This window comes from Triticum dicoccoides, chromosome 3B, assembly GCF_002162155.2.
Source record: "Triticum dicoccoides isolate Atlit2015 ecotype Zavitan chromosome 3B, WEW_v2.0, whole genome shotgun sequence".
In the NCBI taxonomy this organism is placed as follows: Eukaryota; Viridiplantae; Streptophyta; class Magnoliopsida; order Poales; family Poaceae; genus Triticum; species Triticum dicoccoides.
This window is the reverse complement of record NC_041385.1, coordinates 380,794,387-380,814,903: the sequence shown is the minus strand read 5'-3', so window position 1 is coordinate 380,814,903 and position 20,517 is coordinate 380,794,387. Positions and strand designations below refer to the sequence as shown.

At 48.7% G+C, this 20,517-nt stretch overlaps 1 protein-coding gene across 1 annotated transcript in view; it reads right to left on the bottom strand.

The window, feature by feature from the left end:
* Positions 1–269: 269 nt before the first annotated feature.
* Positions 270–20,517, bottom strand: part of LOC119276113 — a 36,070-nt gene continuing 15,822 nt past the window's right edge. The window contains exons 5-9 of the mRNA XM_037557101.1: positions 6,991–7,074; positions 6,346–6,402; positions 6,144–6,230; positions 5,215–5,279; positions 270–674 (exon numbers count right to left, since the gene is read on the bottom strand). Of these exons, the coding sequence (XP_037412998.1) occupies positions 620–674; positions 5,215–5,279; positions 6,144–6,230; positions 6,346–6,402; positions 6,991–7,074 (348 nt within the window). The 3' untranslated portion in view covers positions 270–619. The remainder of the gene's footprint in view (positions 675–5,214; positions 5,280–6,143; positions 6,231–6,345; positions 6,403–6,990; positions 7,075–20,517) is intronic.

Genomic DNA, 20,517 nt, shown 5'->3' with positions numbered 1-20,517 from the left:
GTTCGTTCAGCCCTCGGTCGGATGATCTGGACCCGGTTCGGATGATCTGACCATGCCATGCTGCAGCACACAGTTTTGGCTGTAGAACTCATACGACCTCGGATTGGAACGATTTTTATATCAAAATCGTCCGTTTCGAGGAGACGAAGAACTTTACAATTTTAACTTTTTCTATCGAAGGCCATCTTAATTAGATTTCATGCCATTCTTTAATCTGATGTCAATACGAGCATCCCTAAGATTGTCATAACTTTTGCATCCGAGCTCCGTTTTGGACCATCTCTATATCTATTTTGACCGGCTTGAAGAGTCATCCAATGGTGACATGAAATCATGAATTTGACCTTATCTTGCTACAACCTCAAGTAACTTTTTGCGATCATGCCATTTTCAAGCATCAACAGGCGCCTAACACTGATGTCATCCTACATATCTTTTTTTTTGTGAATGGTCATTCTACATATCACGACCCATGATTAGTTGCAGGCGCAGGGAGGGTTCATCCCGCTTCGCATGTTAGACTATGGTCTGCCTCTCCATGTAAGCCTCCGTGTTCTCATTGCGAGCATCAGTAGCAGGCTTCTTGTCTGGCTGATCGCCTGATCTCGCTAGCCATTTCTTAAGATGTCATCTCTGGACGCAAATGATGTGTATCCGCAGGCAATACATTCGACCTGAAATATTGGGCAAAGTCCGTGAGACAGCTACAGCAGAAATGTGACAATTTCAAGCTTTATCAAACCCCTAAGCCTAAAAGCTGCTGCACTTTTTAAAATGCTGTGAACTAAACCATCTGCAGGTCGGCTCTAAACTTTAGAATGTTCAAAGAAATCTTTCAAGTAAATATAATAAAAAAAGTTATTATAAAAGATATTTGATATTTTACTGAATCCCAATAGGTTAACCAAATTACTAGCCAGCCCATACACTTGCATGGGCTTTCAAAGAGAGAAAGTTCTGAAAAAACTGTAGTGTTACAAGGAAAATTTGTATGAATTAGATACATAGAAAATACTTGCAAATACGCTTTTTGATGACTATAACTACAAAGCACCTAGAAAGCAATTAGATTCTTTTGATTAATGACTGATTAAGGTATTGCAGGGTAGCTCAATGGTGGGCATACATGGTTGTTACATCTAGTACCTGAGTTCTAATTTCATCATCCACTTTAAGAATATGTTCCCTTTCCTGTTGGTCTATGTCTAATTACTGATTAGAAGGTTTACATGTATGTGCACTCTTCCAATTCTGTTAGATACTTGCGACTATATGTATTACAATTACGTGATAGCATGATGACCTGATAGTTGTAAGAATGGTTGCAGCAAAAACTTCAGGCTTTATCATATTGCTATCTGGGGTTAGTTCGGAGACCATATCCCAATTGTTATTGCTTAACTGGAATGCACTCTGTCCAGCATAAATTTACAGAAAAACTTAAATTAAACCTGCACACATGTATCTTATCTGCAGCCATTTTTTATGGAAGTTTGTCCCACACACAATGATAGATTTAATTGAAATTGATGCACACTGTTCAACATAACATGTATCTCTATATAGGACCTAATACATCCACAATCCTTCATATGAGATCCAAAACACACATAATGCGGATAGATAATTTTCTAGATACATCTTTTTTGATTAACACGCAAATTTGTAACTATTTTCTCATATAAGATATACTCCCTCCGTTCCTAAATATTTGTCTTTCTAGACATTTCAAATGGACTACCACATAAGGATGTATGTAGACATATTTTAGAGTGTAGATTCACTCATTTTGCTTCGTATGTAGTCACTGTTAAAATATCTAGAAAGACAAATATTTAGGAACGGAGGGAGTATAAGATAGTAGCTTTACGAGAGACCCAATTGTTAGATGGACAACACTAGTTAGCAGCACCACACGGTGGTCTTCCCATGCGGTGGTTTCCTCCCACTCTCTTACATGCAACTATGACACATAAGCATGAGATCAGCAAAAGATTCTTTATCCAAATTTTTAAAAAGTTTTATCTAACAAAACCGTTAACCCGGTTGATGATCCGCTTTCGTCATTAGCTTCCCCGCGGCGAGCTCTTCAAAATGGATCCCATGTCGGCATATTTCTGTAACTTTTTTTTCGTCTATACTTGTCAGATTACTATCACTTACTTGCATATTATTACCTACTTAGTTGTCAGATTGAATTAACTTTGTTGCCAGATTGTAGAACGCCGAAAAGATATCGACTAAAAGGTGCAGCACGAGGGTCCGGCGGCACAGATCTGCCACCGGGAGGTTGCGCGGTGAGGAGCTGCTGCTAGGGCGGCATGGTGGAGCGACTTCGCTGTGAGGATGCAGGAGCGCGCCGGAGGCCGCTCGATCTTCTCCGTTCTCCGGCGGGCGAGTGTGATGCTTGTGCGTGTGGGGGCTTGGTCACGCCTAGGAACCGAGGTGGTTCATGGCCTCGGGCGGCATTTCCCTAGTCCCTGTTGGCATGGTGCTTGACAAGGATTGGTGGTACATGTTGCGTCCGCTGATCCAGCTTTCGCGGCGGTTGGCAGATCCAGCGGCAGGTGCTGGTCGGTGGCCTCCGCAAGGTGCGGTTGGCTACTTCAACGATGGGTTTCTTCGACTGCGAGCTGGCTCAATGGTGGTGCTAGGTGGGCACCGCCATGAGATGATGTGCGGATGAGGTGGTGTTGGGTGCTTGGGTGAAAACCCTGTCTCGGTCGTGGCCGTGACTAGCGGTGGGGGCGGTCGTGGCCGTCGCTTACATTCTTGTAGGCATCACTGTTTTGCTGCCATACCCCTCCCGTGTGGATCACTGCTCCGGGGACAACCGTTGATCTTGTTTGATCACGAGGATGTCGCCTTGGTGTTGTATTCCCCCATGGGGGCTTCGTCTTTGGAGCTGGGTACTGGCATGCAGGACCATTGGAAGACGGCAGTTTTGGTGTCGAGGCTTCTGTGGCAACGATGATGAGGGAGCAATGTTGGAGACATGGCTATGGTTGAGGTAGTCGGCTCTTTTCCGGCGTGTTCGCACGATTGCCTCCGCCGGTTTGTTGTTGCGAAGTCGAAGCTGCGGTAGCGGGTCCCGGTGGCCTACGATAACAGGCAGCGGGTGGTTCGTTCGATGATCTTCTACAACGCCAGTCATGCCTAGTTCTTCGTGGTTCTCCTTCAGAGTCGGAGCTGCGTTGTCTGGTCGCAGGTGGCCGAGTTCTGGCGCGGATCTTCATGCATCTTCACACAACTTCTACAATGTGGGTTGGGTCGACGATCACCTAAGGCGAAGTTGGAGTCTTCTGCTCAGGGTTTATGGATGGCGATGACGCTTCTAGGGGAGGGATGATGACGATGACGCCTACATGCTGTCTCAGTGAGGCCCCGTTGGAGTGGTGTGCGTGGGGTATCTTATGCGTGTCGCTCAGCGGTGGTGATGGTTTTTGCCCGGTTCTCCATAATTAACTGGGCAATCTGGTTCACTCGGTTTTCCCCAATTAACCGAACAACTCTTTTCTTCCTAATGAATGCTGCCATTTCGAAAGAAAAAAAGAACCTACCCAAAGCTTTCGACCCCACCAGTGTGTAGTGACTTTGGGCCCATGGCCAATGTATCTTCCCTGCCCACTTACCCCTTCATGGGTGGACCTATATATACCTTTCCCCCTCCTCCAATTTAGGGCTAGCAAAGTAGAACTAGACATTAGAGCCTTGTGGGATTCCTCCATTGTGGAGATAACTCCTCTCATGGAGAAGAAGGCCTTCTCTTGAGGGGAAGACTCCATAGGAGTATCAAGACCTCCACTTGTGGAGAAGTCCGTTGAAGCGTCAAGTTCTCCTTGTCCTCGGACTTGGGCAAGCACCCTAGCTTGTTCCATCTCTCTCTATTGGATGATTTGAATCAAGTATTTATCCTAATGTATCTTGTGTTGCAACATGTGTGTTGATTTGTGCTTCTTTCCCTTGTGATTCCTCTCGTTTTCCCTTGTGTTCTTCGCATCCTTCCTCAAATCCACCTCCAATTCATGAAGATCGAGCAACCCTAAGGTCTGCCCTACATTATTTGGTATCATGAGCAAGGTTGCCACGATTTGGAGCAACCCCCCCCCCCCCGACACATACTATTCTAGCCTATTTTTGTTTCGTTCTTGCCTAATTAGAAAAATCCCACCCAAAAATAGCCATACCCAATTTCTTGTGATTTGCTTGGTTTTTATCCATGGATCTCTTGCAAAACTTGCTGATCGGCCTTCCATTGCATTCCTATGGCCCATTTTTTTTTCCTTTACCCTATCAATTTTGAACTGGAAATCGAGTTTTCCCGCCCCCGTGCTTCGATCTGGAATTTTCAGGTCAAACCCACACCTTCTCTGCGAAGACCGGAACTTCCGGACAATCTGGAACTTCCACCCCCTACCCCGAAACTTTTGGAATTTCCAGAGAGCACGCTAGAAATTTCAGCATCTTCACCGTTTTGGTCATAACTTTCACTACGGACTCCTATTTGAGTGTTCTTGGTCTTGTTTGGCCGAGAAAATTTTGGAGGAACTTCATCGACACCGTACACCTCCACCAACCATCATGATCGAGTCATCGCTTCATCACTCATGCATCACCAGAGTGACCATTTCGAACCATCTACATCAATAACCACCAAGTAAATCATCGCCAACAACCAGTTCATCCTTTGACACCTTCAACCGGAAGCAAAGCTGGTCATCCCCGACTTCATGAAAGGTTAAAGCCCCGTTCAGTAGCTCTCTGGCTTCCCAAACTAGCCAGCTTCTTGGCCAGCAAGCCAGCCGCTAACCAGGTTCACACGGGAGCTGTGAAGCGTTCGGCAGCAGCACCACGCCGTCGGCATGGGCCAGAGAGGAAAGGCGCGGGCTGGTCTGACTATGGGGTCGCGCGGTCGCTGGTTCGCTCGAGAGGGCTTCTTCAAATCGAAATTGTACCCAGGCCACTCTGGAATGGCATTCTCCTGTAAATTCAACCAACTCCGGCTTCGTCATTTGGAGAAGCTACGCTTCCACGGCTCCACAAAATTGCCTGCAAGGAGGGATGGCATCGCGAAGGGACTTCTTGGAGCTGCGGCATTCAGGCCAGCTCCGCGCGTGGAGCCGGTGAAGTTGGGAGCCGGCAAGCTTCTGAATGGGGCCTAAGTGTGACGAAGGTATCCATTCCGTCACAAACTTTGCCTTCCCTTGACATTACCTTTGTGAGCAATACCCTTTGAAATATCCTTTGCAACAATTGAGCTTTAGGGAAGTCTCTAATTCCTAAATATAAGGAAACAAAATTATATGTTTGCAACAAAGAACATGAAACAATTCAATTAGCAACGACTATAACAACAAACAGGTGGGTGCAACTCAGCACATGCAAATGGAGAGATCAATCAAGCAAGCATTCAAAAGGAGGATAGACTCCTGATAGCTAGGAATCATAACCTCAAGCCTCAACTGGAGTGGTTGTGGCACGAGTTGCGCATCAGTTTGTCTATTCAGTGAAAATATGTTACACATGTACTCCCTCCGTTCGGAATTACTTGTCCAAGAAATGAATGTATCTAGATGTATTTTGGTTGTAGATACATCCATTCTTGTGACAAGTAATTCCGAACGGAGGGAGTATGAATCTTGGGGATTCTTTTGAGGTGCATAACAGCACATTATCTCTACTACTTAAAAAGAACGTAAGGTTCCCATTTCACCTTTCTTCCCACCACCCCTTCGTCCAACCTTCCATGTACATGATAATCAATCACCTTAATTTACTTACCTTCTGAACCAATTCCACTTTAATTTACTTACCAAACTTCTAATCAAAATATAAGGTAATTCACGGGCAGAATTTGATGAAGATTTATTTACACAATCGCATATTATTGACAGGTAAATCACAAGCTAATGTACTAGAATATTTATATCCCGTTGCAACGCACGGGCATTGTTCTAGTGATTTTTAAAACCCTTTGAACCCACCTTACAACAAGAACATTAATCTTCCCTAAAAGCAAATAGTATTTGATTTAAATTAAAACGACCAGATGGCACAAGTAATGTGGAAAGCACCACAGCATACAACCAGGAATAAAAAGAGAGTAAGCGCTTCATAAATGCGGAAAAAGAACACGGAAATACCTGATAGCGATCTCCACGGCTGGCATGAATGATATCAAGTATGCCTACTTTCTTTTCTGTGCATCTTCTACACCGGGCCTCAGTCATCTAGTTAAAACAAACAGAAACACAAATTAAACTTTGGCTGAAAACTCGGTTACTGTACTGGCTTCATTATCTGGCCCTGGCAGATTGTGAACTTGATGCATATGATGTATAATACCTGCAGCTGCCTTGATTCTTCTGATTCAGACGCTATCTCTGCTGGTGTCAACCCAGCCTGAAATGATTAGGAAGCAAGTAATTCTAGAATTTAGAGAAAATACGCACTCAAAAGGGAGTAATCAAACTGAATCAAGAGAAAGTTATAATAACAGCAAGAATTTATCGAAGTGGTCTCCTGGCTCAACAGGTGGTTTTAGAAAAGAGGGGACATATCTAGTCTGAAATCTGAAACACTCGCTAGGTGCAATTCTGGACAATTGTGCAAGTGCAACTGACTAGTATCCTTCAAAACTCAATTAGTAAGGGGAAACAAAGAAAATAAATTCCCAGAAATAGTAACGTCTGAAGCTCTTCAATTTTTCTAAACATTGCTCGAATAAATTTTAGACTAACTTCTGAAATATTAAGGACTTCTGATATTTACTAATGCAGGTGCTTGAACCAAATCAGTCCAGTACATGCCCCTGTTCAGATTTAATAGTTAAATGCTTTCAACAAACAGAACCATTTCGGTCTCAGCAACCATGTCATATCGACTAGATTATAAGAGTACTAACGCACCACAAAAACTAATCTAATCACTAATGTGAAGAGATGGAAAGTGGTCACTGTGAAGACCAAAATGAAAATAAGATGATTAGACCTTTAGTTCGTCAGGGGTCATCGTTAACAGAACCGGAGGATCAAGCGCCTTGTCCATTAGTCGCTTGCACAGTACAGAGCTTTTCTGCATATCCAGAAAATCAATGGTCTGTCAATTTCTAATAAGAATATACAAGTGTAGAACATGTGACATAAAAATGGCTAAGGACGCATCATAAACTGCTGAATAGTACATATGACATTGTCATTATGGAACGGCAGTACTGTAATTATAACAACAATATAATAACAATAAAAGGCGCCATAGAATTACATTATACAGTTTCAAACTACTAAAATCTACCAGGTTTGTAGCCTGAAGAACTACGGTTAGCACTAAAAACTTAGTTCGAGAAAAAAATGCCTAGTCTCACACAAATAAAAAAGGTAGTTATAGAAAAGCCTAATATTGATGTAAGATCATTATATCTTGGAAGGGTGAACAGGCAAAACAAAGACTCCTGCCATGAACTGTGCCTTGCCACACTTCCTTAGCATTGTTATAGTAGCAACTAGCAAGAGCACAGCTAATTCTGATTTCGGACTCCTGTTTCTGGGCTGTTATGGATGCAGCTGGCTAGGCTTCACCTCTTATTTATAGCTGAAAGAAACTAGGTCAGAAGCACCTCAGTAGCTTTCTTACATCCTAAGATATCTTGACTTGACCCACTGACATGTAGCCTAAGACACGGACTTGACTCACTAGCTTACGACTGACTGCTGCAAGTTCTTCCACTAACCCTTGCAAATCAGACATGAATTGATTTGGACAATCCCAATCCTAGCACGCAGCTCATGGAATTTCACCCGCCCTAATGCTTTCGTTTTGGCGTTGGCACTCCCATCCACCAAGCAATCCCGGATGAAATGGTACCGTATGTCGATATGTCTGCTGCATTAGTGGAAGGCTGAGTTCTTGGACAGCGTTAAGGCGGACGGCACGTCCACCATAGCTCGACTGCCTCAGCTTCTCCCCCATGGAGTTAACCAAGGAGCCGAGCCAACCAAAGTCCTTGTGTTGTGGCTGCTACCTCACAGGAGGACAGAGCCACTACTCGCTGCTTGAGCGACTCCAACTCACCAAACTACTACCAAGGAAGAACACCGTGCCACTCGTGCTCTTCCTGGTGCCAATATCACCGTCAAGGTCACTGTCTCTATAGCCAGTCTTCCACGTGTGGCGTAGACCGTAGTGGTTGGTGCCAGCAACACAGCGAAGGACGAGCTTCACTGCCATCATGTGCTCCTATGCAGGTTGCTCCATGAAGTGACTCACGAATGTGATGGCAAACGCCAGGTCCGGCCGTGTGTGGAGAAGGTAGCAGAGGCTGCTAACAAACCTCCTATATTCTGCGGCATCCACCTTTTCCGCCGTGCTCTCACACCTCAGTTTGAGTCACTCCTCCATCGGAGTGTGAGCTGGGTTGCAGCCTTCCATTCCTCCAAGCTGAAGTATGTGTGAGGCATAGTGTGCCTGACATACGCTGATGCCATCGCCATCTTGCTGGACTTCGATTCCGAGATAGAATGGCAACAGTCCAAAGTCACTCATCTGGAATTTTGCTTTCATCTCGTCATTAAAGCTCTCCACTGGCCCCCCTTGGATGAACCAGTCATGATCAAATCATCTAACTCCAATGAGCAGGATTTCGTCGCCAGTGATGCACCGGTAGATCACGTGCTCATGCTCGCTCTTTTTTTTGAGAAAACGCAAAAGACTTGCGTTTCTTTGTATTGAAAAGATAGAGTTTGTTACAGCCTCCTAGGAGGAGCGATTACAGATAACGATCTAGATCAGTGTACGTCCCATGTTTGAGGCAGGATGGCACGCAGTCCACGGGCTCCCGCTCTTGCCCAGAGCGTAGCTTCGTCCTTGATCTGCGCGATCAGCAAGTTGGTCGAAGGGGTCGCGCCGTTGAACACGCAGTCGTTGCGATGCTTCCAGGTCATCCAAGGGATCAGCAGAGTAGCGGTGGTAAGGCCCTTTTTCATTGGTTTGGGCGTGTTCCGGCGCGCCGATCGCCACCAGTCGGACAGGGATTCCTCGTTGGAGGGCGCGTTGCATGGCAGGCGTAACCAGGACAGGCTCTCGTGCCACACTTGTCTGGAGAAGGAGCAGTTCAGGAGAAGATGCTGGATCGATTCGGGCTCCTGATCACAGAGCGGGCAGCGAGGGGGTGTGACAGCCCGCGGCGAGCCAGGCGATCAGCCGTCCAGCAACGCCCCAGGTGGGCGAGCCAATGAAAGAACTTGACACGCGGAGGCGCCCAGCCGTTCCAGTTCAGTTTCCATGCAGGGCAGGCTGCCGAGCCTTGGAAAGTGGCGATGTAGGCGGATTGCGCCGTGTAGATGCCTGCCGCATTCCACTTCCAATGTAAGCGATCCGGCTCGGCGTTGAGTGTTATGTGCTCGAGCGCGTTCCAGGTGGTCAGGTACTGGCCGATCTCTCTGATGCCGAGGGTGCCCTGGATGTCAGATGCCCATTGGTGCGCTTGCAGGCCATCCGCCACGGTCCTGTTCTTGTGGCGATTCCTTGGGATGAGGGCATGGAGTTGTGGCGCTAGTTCCGAGATGGAGCAGCCGTTAAGCCATCGGTCCTCCCAGAACAGCGCGCTCTGGCCATTGCCGAGGATCATGGTGGTGGACGCGAAGAAGAAGGCACGCTCCGTGGCACTGAATTGGAGGTCAAGGCCAGACCATGCCCGGGTGTCGTCAGTGCGGGCGAACCAAAGCCATCTGGTGCGCAGGGCCAGGCCCGTGCGCTCCAGGTCGTGAACTCCAAGTCCACCAAGGCAAGTTGGGCGGCAGACGCGTTGCCAGTTGACGTGACAGTGGCCACCGTGCGCCTCTGTGCGGCCCGCCCATAGGAATCCTCGTTGGATCTTCTCCAGGAGCTTGAGGATCTTCTTTGGCGGCGCGAGCACAAGGAGCTGATGGATGGGGATCGCACTTAGTACCGATTTGACGAAGGCCAGGCGTCCAGCTTTGTTCATGAGATGCGCCTTCCAGGTGGGGAGCTTTCCAGCAGTTTTGTCGACAAGGGGTTGGAGTTGTGCAGCGGTTGGGCGTCCAAGGGTGAGCGGGATTCCCAGGTAGGTGACAGGCATTGCCGCGGTTGGGCAGCCCAGGTTGGCGATGGCCGGGGCAGCCATGTCGCCGTCGCATCTGATCAGCGTGGCTGTGCTCTTCTGGAAGTTCACCCTTAGGCCGGACGCTCGGCCAAATAGCTGCAGGATATCCCGGACAGCGAGTGTGTCGCTCGTCGAGGGGTGGCAGAAGAGTATGACATCGTCCGCGTACAGCGAGAGGACGGGGAGCGCACGGCGGGGGTGCAGTTCTTGTAGCACGTTGAGCTCGGCAGCGCGGCGAAAAAGGCGTCCCAGTGTGTCGACAGCAAGCACGAAGAGCTGTGGCGATACTGGATCGCCTTGACGAAGCCCACAGCGGTGCCAGATCGCAGGTCCCGGCGCACCATTGAGAATGACCTTGGTGCTCGCCGACGATAGGAGAATGGCGATCCAGCCAAGGAAACGGGCACTGAAGCCATACCGAAACAAAACCTCAAAGAGGAATGGGCAGGATACGGAGTCAAATGCCCATGCGAGGTCGAGCTTCAGGAGAATGCGCGGGGCGCCCAGCTAGTGGAGAAGACGGGCCGATTGTCGGACGAGCACGAAATTGTCGTGTAGGCTTCGTCCCGGGATGAAAGCGTTCTGAATGGGGCTGACCAGCTCGTTCAGTTTGGGCGCAAGGCGGAGGGACAGCACCTTCGCGAAAATCTTGGCGAGGAGGTGGATTAGGCTGATGGGCCTATAGTCGCCCAGCCCGGCTGCATCGGAGCGCTTTGGGATCAGCGTGAGGAATGCTTGGTTCAGGCAACTGAAACCCCGCCCGGGGAGCGCGTAGAGCTGCTGGAAAACATGGACGAAGTCCTGTTTGACGATCGGCCAGCATGAGCGCAGGAATTCTGCGGTGAAGCCGTCCGGCCGGGCGCTTTGCGCGCCGGCAATAGCTTGACAGCCTGCCAAATCTCCTCTTCGCCAAAGGGGGCGTCCAGGTCATCCAGATTGGAGGGCGCGATGAGGTCGTCGAGGTTGAGGGCGCACTCGCGAGGGTGATCCGTTCCAAGCAGGGAGTCAAAGTGCGCAAACGCCGCGGCGGCCAAGTCGGCAGGATCGGTGAGAATGGCTCCCTCAACCGTGAGGGTGTGGATCCTATTCTTCTGCTTGCGGTACGTGCATTGACGATGGAAGAAGGAAGTGTTTGCATCTCCATCCTTGAGCGAAGTAATACGGGCGCGTTGGCGCGCGAGGGTGCGCTCGAGCGAGGCGAGGCCGAGGTAGGAGAGCTTGATCTGTCTTCGAAGCCAATCCTCGTGTGGCGTCAATTGGCGATTCTCTTGGGCCGTGTCAAACCGCAGCAGCAGCTCGCATGAGATCGCGAGCTGGTCGCGGATATTGCCCACGGTGCACGCGCTCCAGCTCGTGAGCTTGCGAGCGGTGGCCTGCATGCGTCTCATGATGCGGCGAAACGGGTCCGCGTCGTCCACAGAGTGCCATGCGTCTGCGACCACGTCATGAAATCCCTCGACTCGTGTCCAGTAGTCCTCGAAGTGGAATCTCCGGCGTGCTGGGGGTAGGGGCGAGCAGTCTAGGAGGAGGGTCATGCTCGCTCTGTTTGAAGCAAATTTCATTGAGCGTGCAGTCCAGTTTTGCATTCCATGCTCGTGGTGCCTACCTAAGGCCATAAAGGGCCTTACGCAGCCGCGGACTTTTCCTTCTTCTCCGGCGATGATGAAACCAGGGGGCTGCTTCATGTAGACCACCTCCTTCAATTCTCCATTAAATATGGCGGACAGGCCATCCCTCATGGGCAGCCAAAGCAAGCAGCAGGCGAAATCAGTGCCAGCTTGCTGGACGTAACCTCGTGCGACCAGCCGTGCTTTTTGCTTGATCACCTTGCCAGCTTCAATTTTTCTTCAATTTGTAGACCCATTTGAGGCCTATTGGTCGATGCCCATGTGGTAGATCGGCGAGCTCCCGTGTCATGTTTTGCTCCATTGGGTCCATTTCCTCACGCATGGCTGGTTGCCATGCCTCGTCTCTCTTAGCTTCTGCAAACAAGCACGGCTACAAGTGTAGCTCAGCGTCGAGGTTGCGCGGCGCAAGTCCTGGCAGTAGTTCTCCTCCTCCATTCAGATTATTGACTGTGTGATAGCGAACTGGTGTGTCGCTGTGAGCAGCATCGAGTCGATCATCATCATTTGCTGGTGGTGTGACAAATTCTGGAGTTGCTGGAGCTGGTACGACAGGTGAAGTACTCCGTCCCATGTCCTGTTGACGCAGGCTCAGCTTCCCCTGCGCTGGACGCATAGTTGAGTGCCTTCACTCCGTGACGACAGATGTACTGGACTTCGAAGTCGCTGCCCGAGTGTGCACCATCATCGGCTGCCGAATCCTAGCCACGTTCTTCGTTGAAGATGACGAGCATGCGGATGCGCCACGTCACAGGGTCCAGCAGCTGGTACGCCTTCACACCTTCTTCATAGCCGATGAACACAGCAGGGGAGCTGTGCTCGTCAAGCTTACACAGGTTCCCCTGCTCCTTGACATACGCTAAGCACCCAAAGGTGCGAAGGTAGTGGACAGCCGGATTGCGGCCGTGCCACGAGTCGTAAGGCGTCATTCCAGCAAGGGATTTGGTGCGAGCACGGTTGAGCAGGAAGACAGCAGTGCTCACAGCCTCCCCCCAAAATTCAGCCAGCATGCTCCTCTGTTTCAGAGGAGCACATGCCATTGCCACCACTGTCTGGTTCCGCCGCTCGACAACACCATTCTGTTGCGGCGCTTAAGGTGCGGAGAAGTGGCGTTGGCTGCCTTCATCGGCAGAATAGGCAGCAAACTCCGTCGAGGTAAACTCGCCGCCATTGTCTGTGCGGAACACACATAGTTTACATCCGCTCTGAGCTTCTGCCGCTACCTGAATTCTTTTGATGGATCAGGTGCACTATTCTTGGCAGCCAGGAGCATCACCCACATGCAACGAGTGGCATCGTCCACCAGCAGCAAGAAATAGGCCTGAAGTTCACATGTTGCAGATCTCTTTTGTAGAAAAAATTTGCGTCTTCATGGAGTGCCAAAGACGATTGTCTCCCACCGCGACGTCAAGTTCTTGAGCTATTTTTGGAAGACCCTATGCGCCAAGCTCAGAATCAAGCTCGTGCTCTCTTCGACCTATAATCCTCAAACAGATGGCCAAACCGAGGTGGTCAACCGAACACTATCTACACATCTTCGCGCGCTCATCAAGAAGAATATCAAGGGAGGAGTGCTTGCCCGTTGCCGAGTTCGCCTACAACCGCGCACGACACTCAACTACAAACAGTTCTCCATTTGAAATGGTGTACGGCTTCAACCCTTTGTCCTCATTGGACATTCCCCCACTTCCACTCCAAGAGTGCATGAACATGGATGCAAGTGCCTGTGCCACATACATCAAGAAGATGCACGAAGACACAAGACTACCATAGAGCGTCAAGTGAACTGGCACGCCTCCAAGATCAACACCAACCAGAAGCCCATGGTATTCAACCCTAGAGATCTCATATGGCTTCACCTTTGAAAGGATTCGCTTCCCCACCGAACGCAAGTCCAAGCTCCTACCCCGAGCGGACAGTCCATTCAAGGTGTTACAATGCATCAACAACAATGCCTACAAGATCAACATACCACTCGACAAGCATTACGCGAGCGACACGTTCAACGTCGCCGACTTGGCCCCTTACCATGGTGATAAAGGTCACGATCCAAGAGCAGATCTTTCCCATGGGAGGGAGGGGGGAGATGGTGCGGAGCACTCTACGGTCCGCCTCGTGGACACTACACCAACTCCCCAAGTACCAAGTGGACCTATGACAAGAGCTCGCGCACGCGCCATTGAACATGAGGTGAACTCGCTCGTATGTGACTTCCCTTTCCTTTCTCGTGAGACATGGCTACTACCTCAAACGGAGACATTTCGCGTGCTTAGGTATCAAGCGAACATCCATGAAGAAGCTCAGAACGAAGGACAAGTCCTCACATAAGTGGAGCCGCGGCATTGCTACAGCGGCTAGACATTCGGCCAAGGCCTGGATATCTGGCGCCCCTAGACGAGGAAGATCCCGAAGGAATCGACGGCCAGCGACTCTACAACGCCCGGACATCCAGCCAAGTCCCGGACATATGTCACCCCATCCACGAGTCGGACATCCGACAAGGTCCTGGAAATCCAGCCAAGAGACACCAGAAGCCAAACCCAGTTTGGCCGGGCATCTGAAACCCCAATCTCGGGCCAGACATCCAGCCCTGAGCCGGACATCCAGAGCCTGTCTACGACAGCTCGGGCCAAGGGCCGTGTAACCCTTCTCTCACTCCCTTATCTAGTCCTGGACTATAAATAGACGACCCCTCTTCCTTCCTAGGGTTAGCAAAGTATATTGAACTAAATTGAGAGAGCTTTGCTCTTTATACCTCCTAGAGGATCAAGCCCTCCTAAGGGAGAAGAATCCTCAAGATTACCAAGCCCTCCTAAGGGAGAAGGATCCCCATCATAGGATCACCAAGACCTCCCATGGGAGAAGGATCTCTTGAGAACATCAAGCCCCCATCTCCATAGGCTTGGAGTACAATGGAAGGAAACATAGCCTAATAGGACTCCTAGACCTAATACTAATACTCCTTAACAGTAGACCGCGCCGAGGGCCTTGTGTTCACTGTTCTTGCCAGCAAAGATGATGGTGCCGATGACCCTAATTTCGACGACGGAACCATCGCCATTCGATTGTGTTAGTGACCGTTCGGTCAATTTCAACGAAGATGCCGCTGAGGCCCGTCATATAATTTGTGGCGCCGGTGTCGAGGTACCAGCCCTCTATTCGCTCATCGTCGCTTCTTGTACCGAGGTAGGCTTTCGCCTTCAGCTCATCGATATGAAGAGGAGGGTGCTCTGGAGCTGGAGTGGTGTTGTTCTGCACCACTATGACCTGGCTGTGGCTGAAACAATGTTGTCCTTACCACCATGGTTGGGGCTGGAGTGATGTTGTCTTGGACCTTCATGGCTGGGGCTAGAGTGATGTTGTCCTGCACCTCTGTTGCTGGGGCTGGAGTGGCGCAGACCTGCACCATGAGTGAAGGCTCCTCATCGTCTTCCTCTGTTTGGGCCAGGAGAGCCGTGTTTCTCGTAGGCTGCCTTTGCCCCTTGGCCCAATGGCCATGACGCCCACAATTGTGGCATGTGTTATCGCGCGGGCCATCCCTGGGTGCCGCGCGATCATCACCACTTTCTCCACCCCTCTTCCGTTGTGGTCGTCTTCGTCGCTGTCCACTGCCGTGCGCAGGCCAGGAGGAGCTGCTCCCTTGGCGCACCTTCATCTTCTCCAGCCACTGATAGTCGGTGAGAAGTCTGCCATGCTCACGGGGAGGCTCCTGCGACTCGAGACAGTCTACTGCCGCCTTCAGCCAACCAGTGAGCTCTTCCAACACGACAAGCTCAACGACAATCTCATGCCTTCCAGCATCGCGGTGGCACGGTCGTCTTGGTGGCGGTGAAGGGGAATGGCACCGCGGTTGGGGTGTTGGGACTGCGGACAGCGCCCTGACCTGAAGTTGACATCTCTCAGTATACTCACCTTAACCAGCTCTGATGCCAATTGTTAGTAGCAACTAGCAAGAGCACAGGTAACTCTGATTTGGGACTTGTTTCTGGGCTACGATGGATGTAGCTGGCTAGGCTTCACCCCTTATTTATAGCTGAAAGCAACTAGTACAGAACCACCTCAGTGGCTTTCTTACATCCTAAGAAATCTTGACTTGACCCACTGACTTTTATCCTAAGACACAGACTTAACTCACTAGCTTACAACCTAAGGAAAAGACTTTTACTCATTGACTGACTGCAGCAAGGATTACTCTAACAAGCATCATGGCCCATGTGCCATACACACATTTTTAAGCTATGCTAGCCACATTTGAGGCTCCATTTTAATTGGCCACAAGTTAGTCGTGTTAGCCAAAAAGTTTGGCGTGCTTAGGCACTCAGACTGGTGGCAATTTATGTGGTGAACACATCTCACTTGAAATCGCCCCTGTTTAACGCTTCCGCAATCGCGCGTGACCAAAGTAATCCAGGAGTGGATCACTGGACAGCGGTCAAGAATATCCTGAAATACCTGAAAAGGACTAAGGATATGTTTCTCGTTTATGGAGGTGACAAAGAGCTAGTCGTAAATGGTTACGTCGATGCAAGCTTTGACACTGATCCGGACGATTCTAAATCGCAAACCGGATACGTGTTTATATTGAACGGTGGAGCTGTCAGTTGGTGCAGTTCTAAACAAAGCGTCGTGGCGGGATCTACATGCGAAGCGGAGTACATAGCTGCTTCGGAAGCAGCAAATGAAGGAGTCTGGATGAAGGAGTTCATTTCCGATCTAGGTGTCATACCTAGTGCATCGGGACCAATGAAGATCTTCTGTGACAATACTGGTGCAATTGCCTTGGCAAAGGAATCCAGATTTCACAAGAGGAACAAACACATCAAGAGACGCTTCAATTTCATCCGGGACCAAGTCCAGGTGGGAGACAGAGATTTCCAAAATACATACGGATCTGAATGTTGCAGACCCGTTGACTAAGCCTCTTCCACGAGCAAAACATGATCAGCACCAAGACTCCATGGGTGTTAGAATCATTACTATGTAATCTAGATTATTGACTCTAGTGCAGGTGGGAGACTGAAGGAAATATGCCCTAGAGGCAATAATAAAGTTATTATTTATTTCCTCATATCATGATAAATGTTTATTATTCATGCTAAAATTGTATTAACCGGAAACATGATACATGTGTGAATACATAGACAAACTTAATGTCACTAGTATGCCTCTACTTGACTAGCTCATTAATCAAAGATGGTTATGTTTCCTAACCATAGACATGTGTTGTCATTTGATTAACGAGATCACGTCATTGGGAGAATGATGTGATTGACTTGACCCATTTCGTTAGCTTAGCACTTGATCGTTTATTATGTTGTTATTGCTTTCTTCATGACTTATACAAGTTCCTACAACTATGAGATTATGCAACTCCCGTTTACCGGAGGAACACTTTGTGTGCTACCAAACGTCACAACGTAACTAGGTGATTATAAAGGAGCTCTACAGGTGTCTCCAAACGTACATGTTGAGTTGGCGTATTTCGAGATTAGGTTTTGTCACTCCGATTGTCGGAGAGGTATCTCTGCACCCTCTCGGTAATGCACATCACTATAAGTCTTGCAAGCAATGTAGCTAATGAGTTAGTTACGGAATGATGCATTACGTAACGAGTAAAGAGACTTGCCGGTAACGAGATTGAACTAGGTATTGAAGTACCGACGATCGAATCTCGGGCAAGTAACATACCGATGACAAAGGGAACAATGTATGTTGTTATGCGGTTTGACCGATAAAGATCTTCGTAGAATATGTAGGAGTCAATATGAGCATCCAGGTTCCGCTATTGGTTATTGACCGGAAAAAGTTCTAGGTCATGTCTACATAGTTCTCGAACCCGTAGGGTCCGCACGCTTAAGGTTTCGTTGATAGTTTTATTACGAGTTTATGAGTTTTGATGTACCGAAGGTTGTTCGGAGTCCCGAATGTGATCACGGACATGACGAGGAGTCTCGAAATGGTCGAGACATAAAGATCGATATATTGGACGACTATATTTGCACACCGGAAAGGTTCCGGATGAGATTGGGACAATACAGGATCTCCGGAAGGTTATCGGAACCCCACGGGAGGTATATGGGCCTTATTGGGCCTTAGTGAAAAGGAAGGAGAAGAAGCAAAGGAGGGGGCGCCCCCCCCCCCAAGCCCAATCTGAATTGGGAGGGGGGCCGGCCCCCCCTTTCCTTCTTCCCTCCCCCCTCTTCCTTCCCTCAGCTACTCCTAATAGGAAAGGGGGGAGTCCTACTCCCGGTTGGGGTTGGACTCCCCCCCTAGGGCGCGCCACCCCCTTGGCCGGCCCCCTCCTCCACTCCTTTATATACGGGGGAGGGGGGCACCCCATAGACACAACAATTGATCTCTTGATCTCTTAGCCGTGTGCGGTGCCCCCTTCCACCATAGTCCTCGATAATATTGTAGAGGTGCTTAGGCGAAGCCCTGCGACAGTAGAACATCAAGATCGTCACCACGCCGTCGTGCTGACGGAACTCATCCCCGACATTCTGCTGGATCGGAGTACGGGGATCGTCATCGAGTTGAACGTGTGCTAGAACTCGGAGGTGTCGTAGTTTCGGTGCTTGATCGGTCGGGCCGTGAAGACGTACGACTACATCAACCGCGTTGTTCTAACGCTTCCGTTTTCGGTCTACGAGGGTACGTGGACAACACTCTCCCCTCTCGTTGCTATGCATCACCATGATCTTGCGTGTGCATAGCAATTTTTTTGAAATTACTACGTTCCCCAACAGTGGCATCCGAGCCTAGGTTTTATGCGTTGATGTTATATGCACGAGTAGAATACAAGTGAGTTGTGGGTGATACAAGTCATACTACTTACCAGCATGTCATACTTTGGTTCAGCGGTATTGTTGGATGAAGCGGCCCGGACCGACATTACGCGTACGCTTACGCGAGACTGGTTTTACCGCCGTGCTTTGCACACAGGTGACTAGCGGGTGTCTGTTTCTCCAACTTTAGTTGAACCGAGTGTGGCTACGCCCGGTCCTTGCGAAGGTTAAAACAGCACTAACTTGACAAACTATCGTTGTGGTTTTGATGCGTAGGTAAGAACGGTTCTTGCTCAGCCCGTAGCAGCCACGTAAAATTTGCAACAACAAAGTAGAGGACGTCTAACTTGTTTTTGCAGGGCATGTTGTGATGTGATATGGTCAAGACGTGATGCTATATTTTATTGTATGAGATGATCATGTTTTGTAACCGAAGTTATCGGCAACTGGCAGGAGCCATATGGTTGTCGCTTTATTGTATGAAATGCAAACGCCCTGTAATTGCTTTACTTTATCACTAAGCGGTAGCGATAGTCGTAGAAGCAATAGATGGCGTAAACGACAACGATGCTACGATGGAGATCAAGGTGTCGCGCCGGTGACGATGGTGATCACGACGGTGCTTCGGAGATGGAGATCACAAGCACAAGATGATGATGGCCATATCATATCACTTATATTGATTGCATGTGATGTTTATCCTTTATGCATCTTATCTTGCTTTGATTGACGGTAGCATTTTAAGATGATCTCTCACTAATTATCAGGAAGTGTTCTCCCTGAGTATGCACCGTTGCGAAAATTCTTCGTGCTGAGACACCACGTGATGATCGGGTGTGATAGGCTCTACGTTCAAATACAACGGGTGCAAAACAGTTGCACACGCGGAATACTCAGGTTAAACTTGACGAACCTAGCATATACAGATATGACCTCGGAACACGGAGACCGAAAGGTCGAACGTGAATCATATAGTAGATATGATCAACATAGTGATGTTCACCATTGAAACTACTCCATCTCACGTGATGATCGGATATGGTTTAGTTGATTTGGATCACGCGATCACTTAGATGACTAGAGAGATGTCTGTCTAAGTGGGAGTTCTTAAGTAATATGATTAATTGAACTTAAATTTATCATGAACTTAGTACCTGATAGTATTTTGCTTGTCTATGTTTGTTGTAGATAAATGGCTCGTGTTGTTGTTCCATTAAATTTTAATGCGTTCCTTGAAAAATCTAAGTTGAAAGATGATGGTAGCAATTACACGGACTGGGTCCGTAACTTGAGGATTATCCTCATTGTTGCACAGAGGAATTACGTCCTGGAAGCACCGCTGGGTGCCAGGCCTGCTGCAGATGCAACTGACGACGTTAAGAACGTGTGGCAGAGCAAAGATGATGACTACTCGATAGTTCAGTGTGCCATGCTTTACGGCTTAGAACCGAGGCTTCAACGACGTTTTGAACGTCATGGAGCATATGAGATGTTCCAGGAGTTGAAGTTAATATTTCAAGCAAATGCCCGGATTGAGAGATATGAAGTCTTCAATAAGTTCTATAGCTGTAAGATGGAGGAGAATAGTTCTGTCAGTGAACATATAATCAAAATGTCTGGGTATAATAATCAGTTGATTCAACTGGGAGTTAATCTTCCTGATGATAGTGTCATTGACAAAATTCTTCAATCACTGCCACCAAGCTACAAGAGCTTCGTGATGAACTATAATATGCAAGGGATGGACAAGACTATTCCCGAGCTCTTCGCAATGCTAAAAGCTGCGGAGGTAGAAATCAAAAAGGAGCATCAAGTGTTGATGGTCAATAAGACCACCAGTTTCAAGAAAAGGGGCAAAGAGAAAAAGGGGAACTTCAAGAAGAACAGCAAACAAGTTGCTGCTCAAGAGAAGAAACCCAAGTCTGGACCTAAGCCTGAGACTGAGTGCTTCTACTGCAAGCAGACTGGACACTGGAAGCGGAACTGC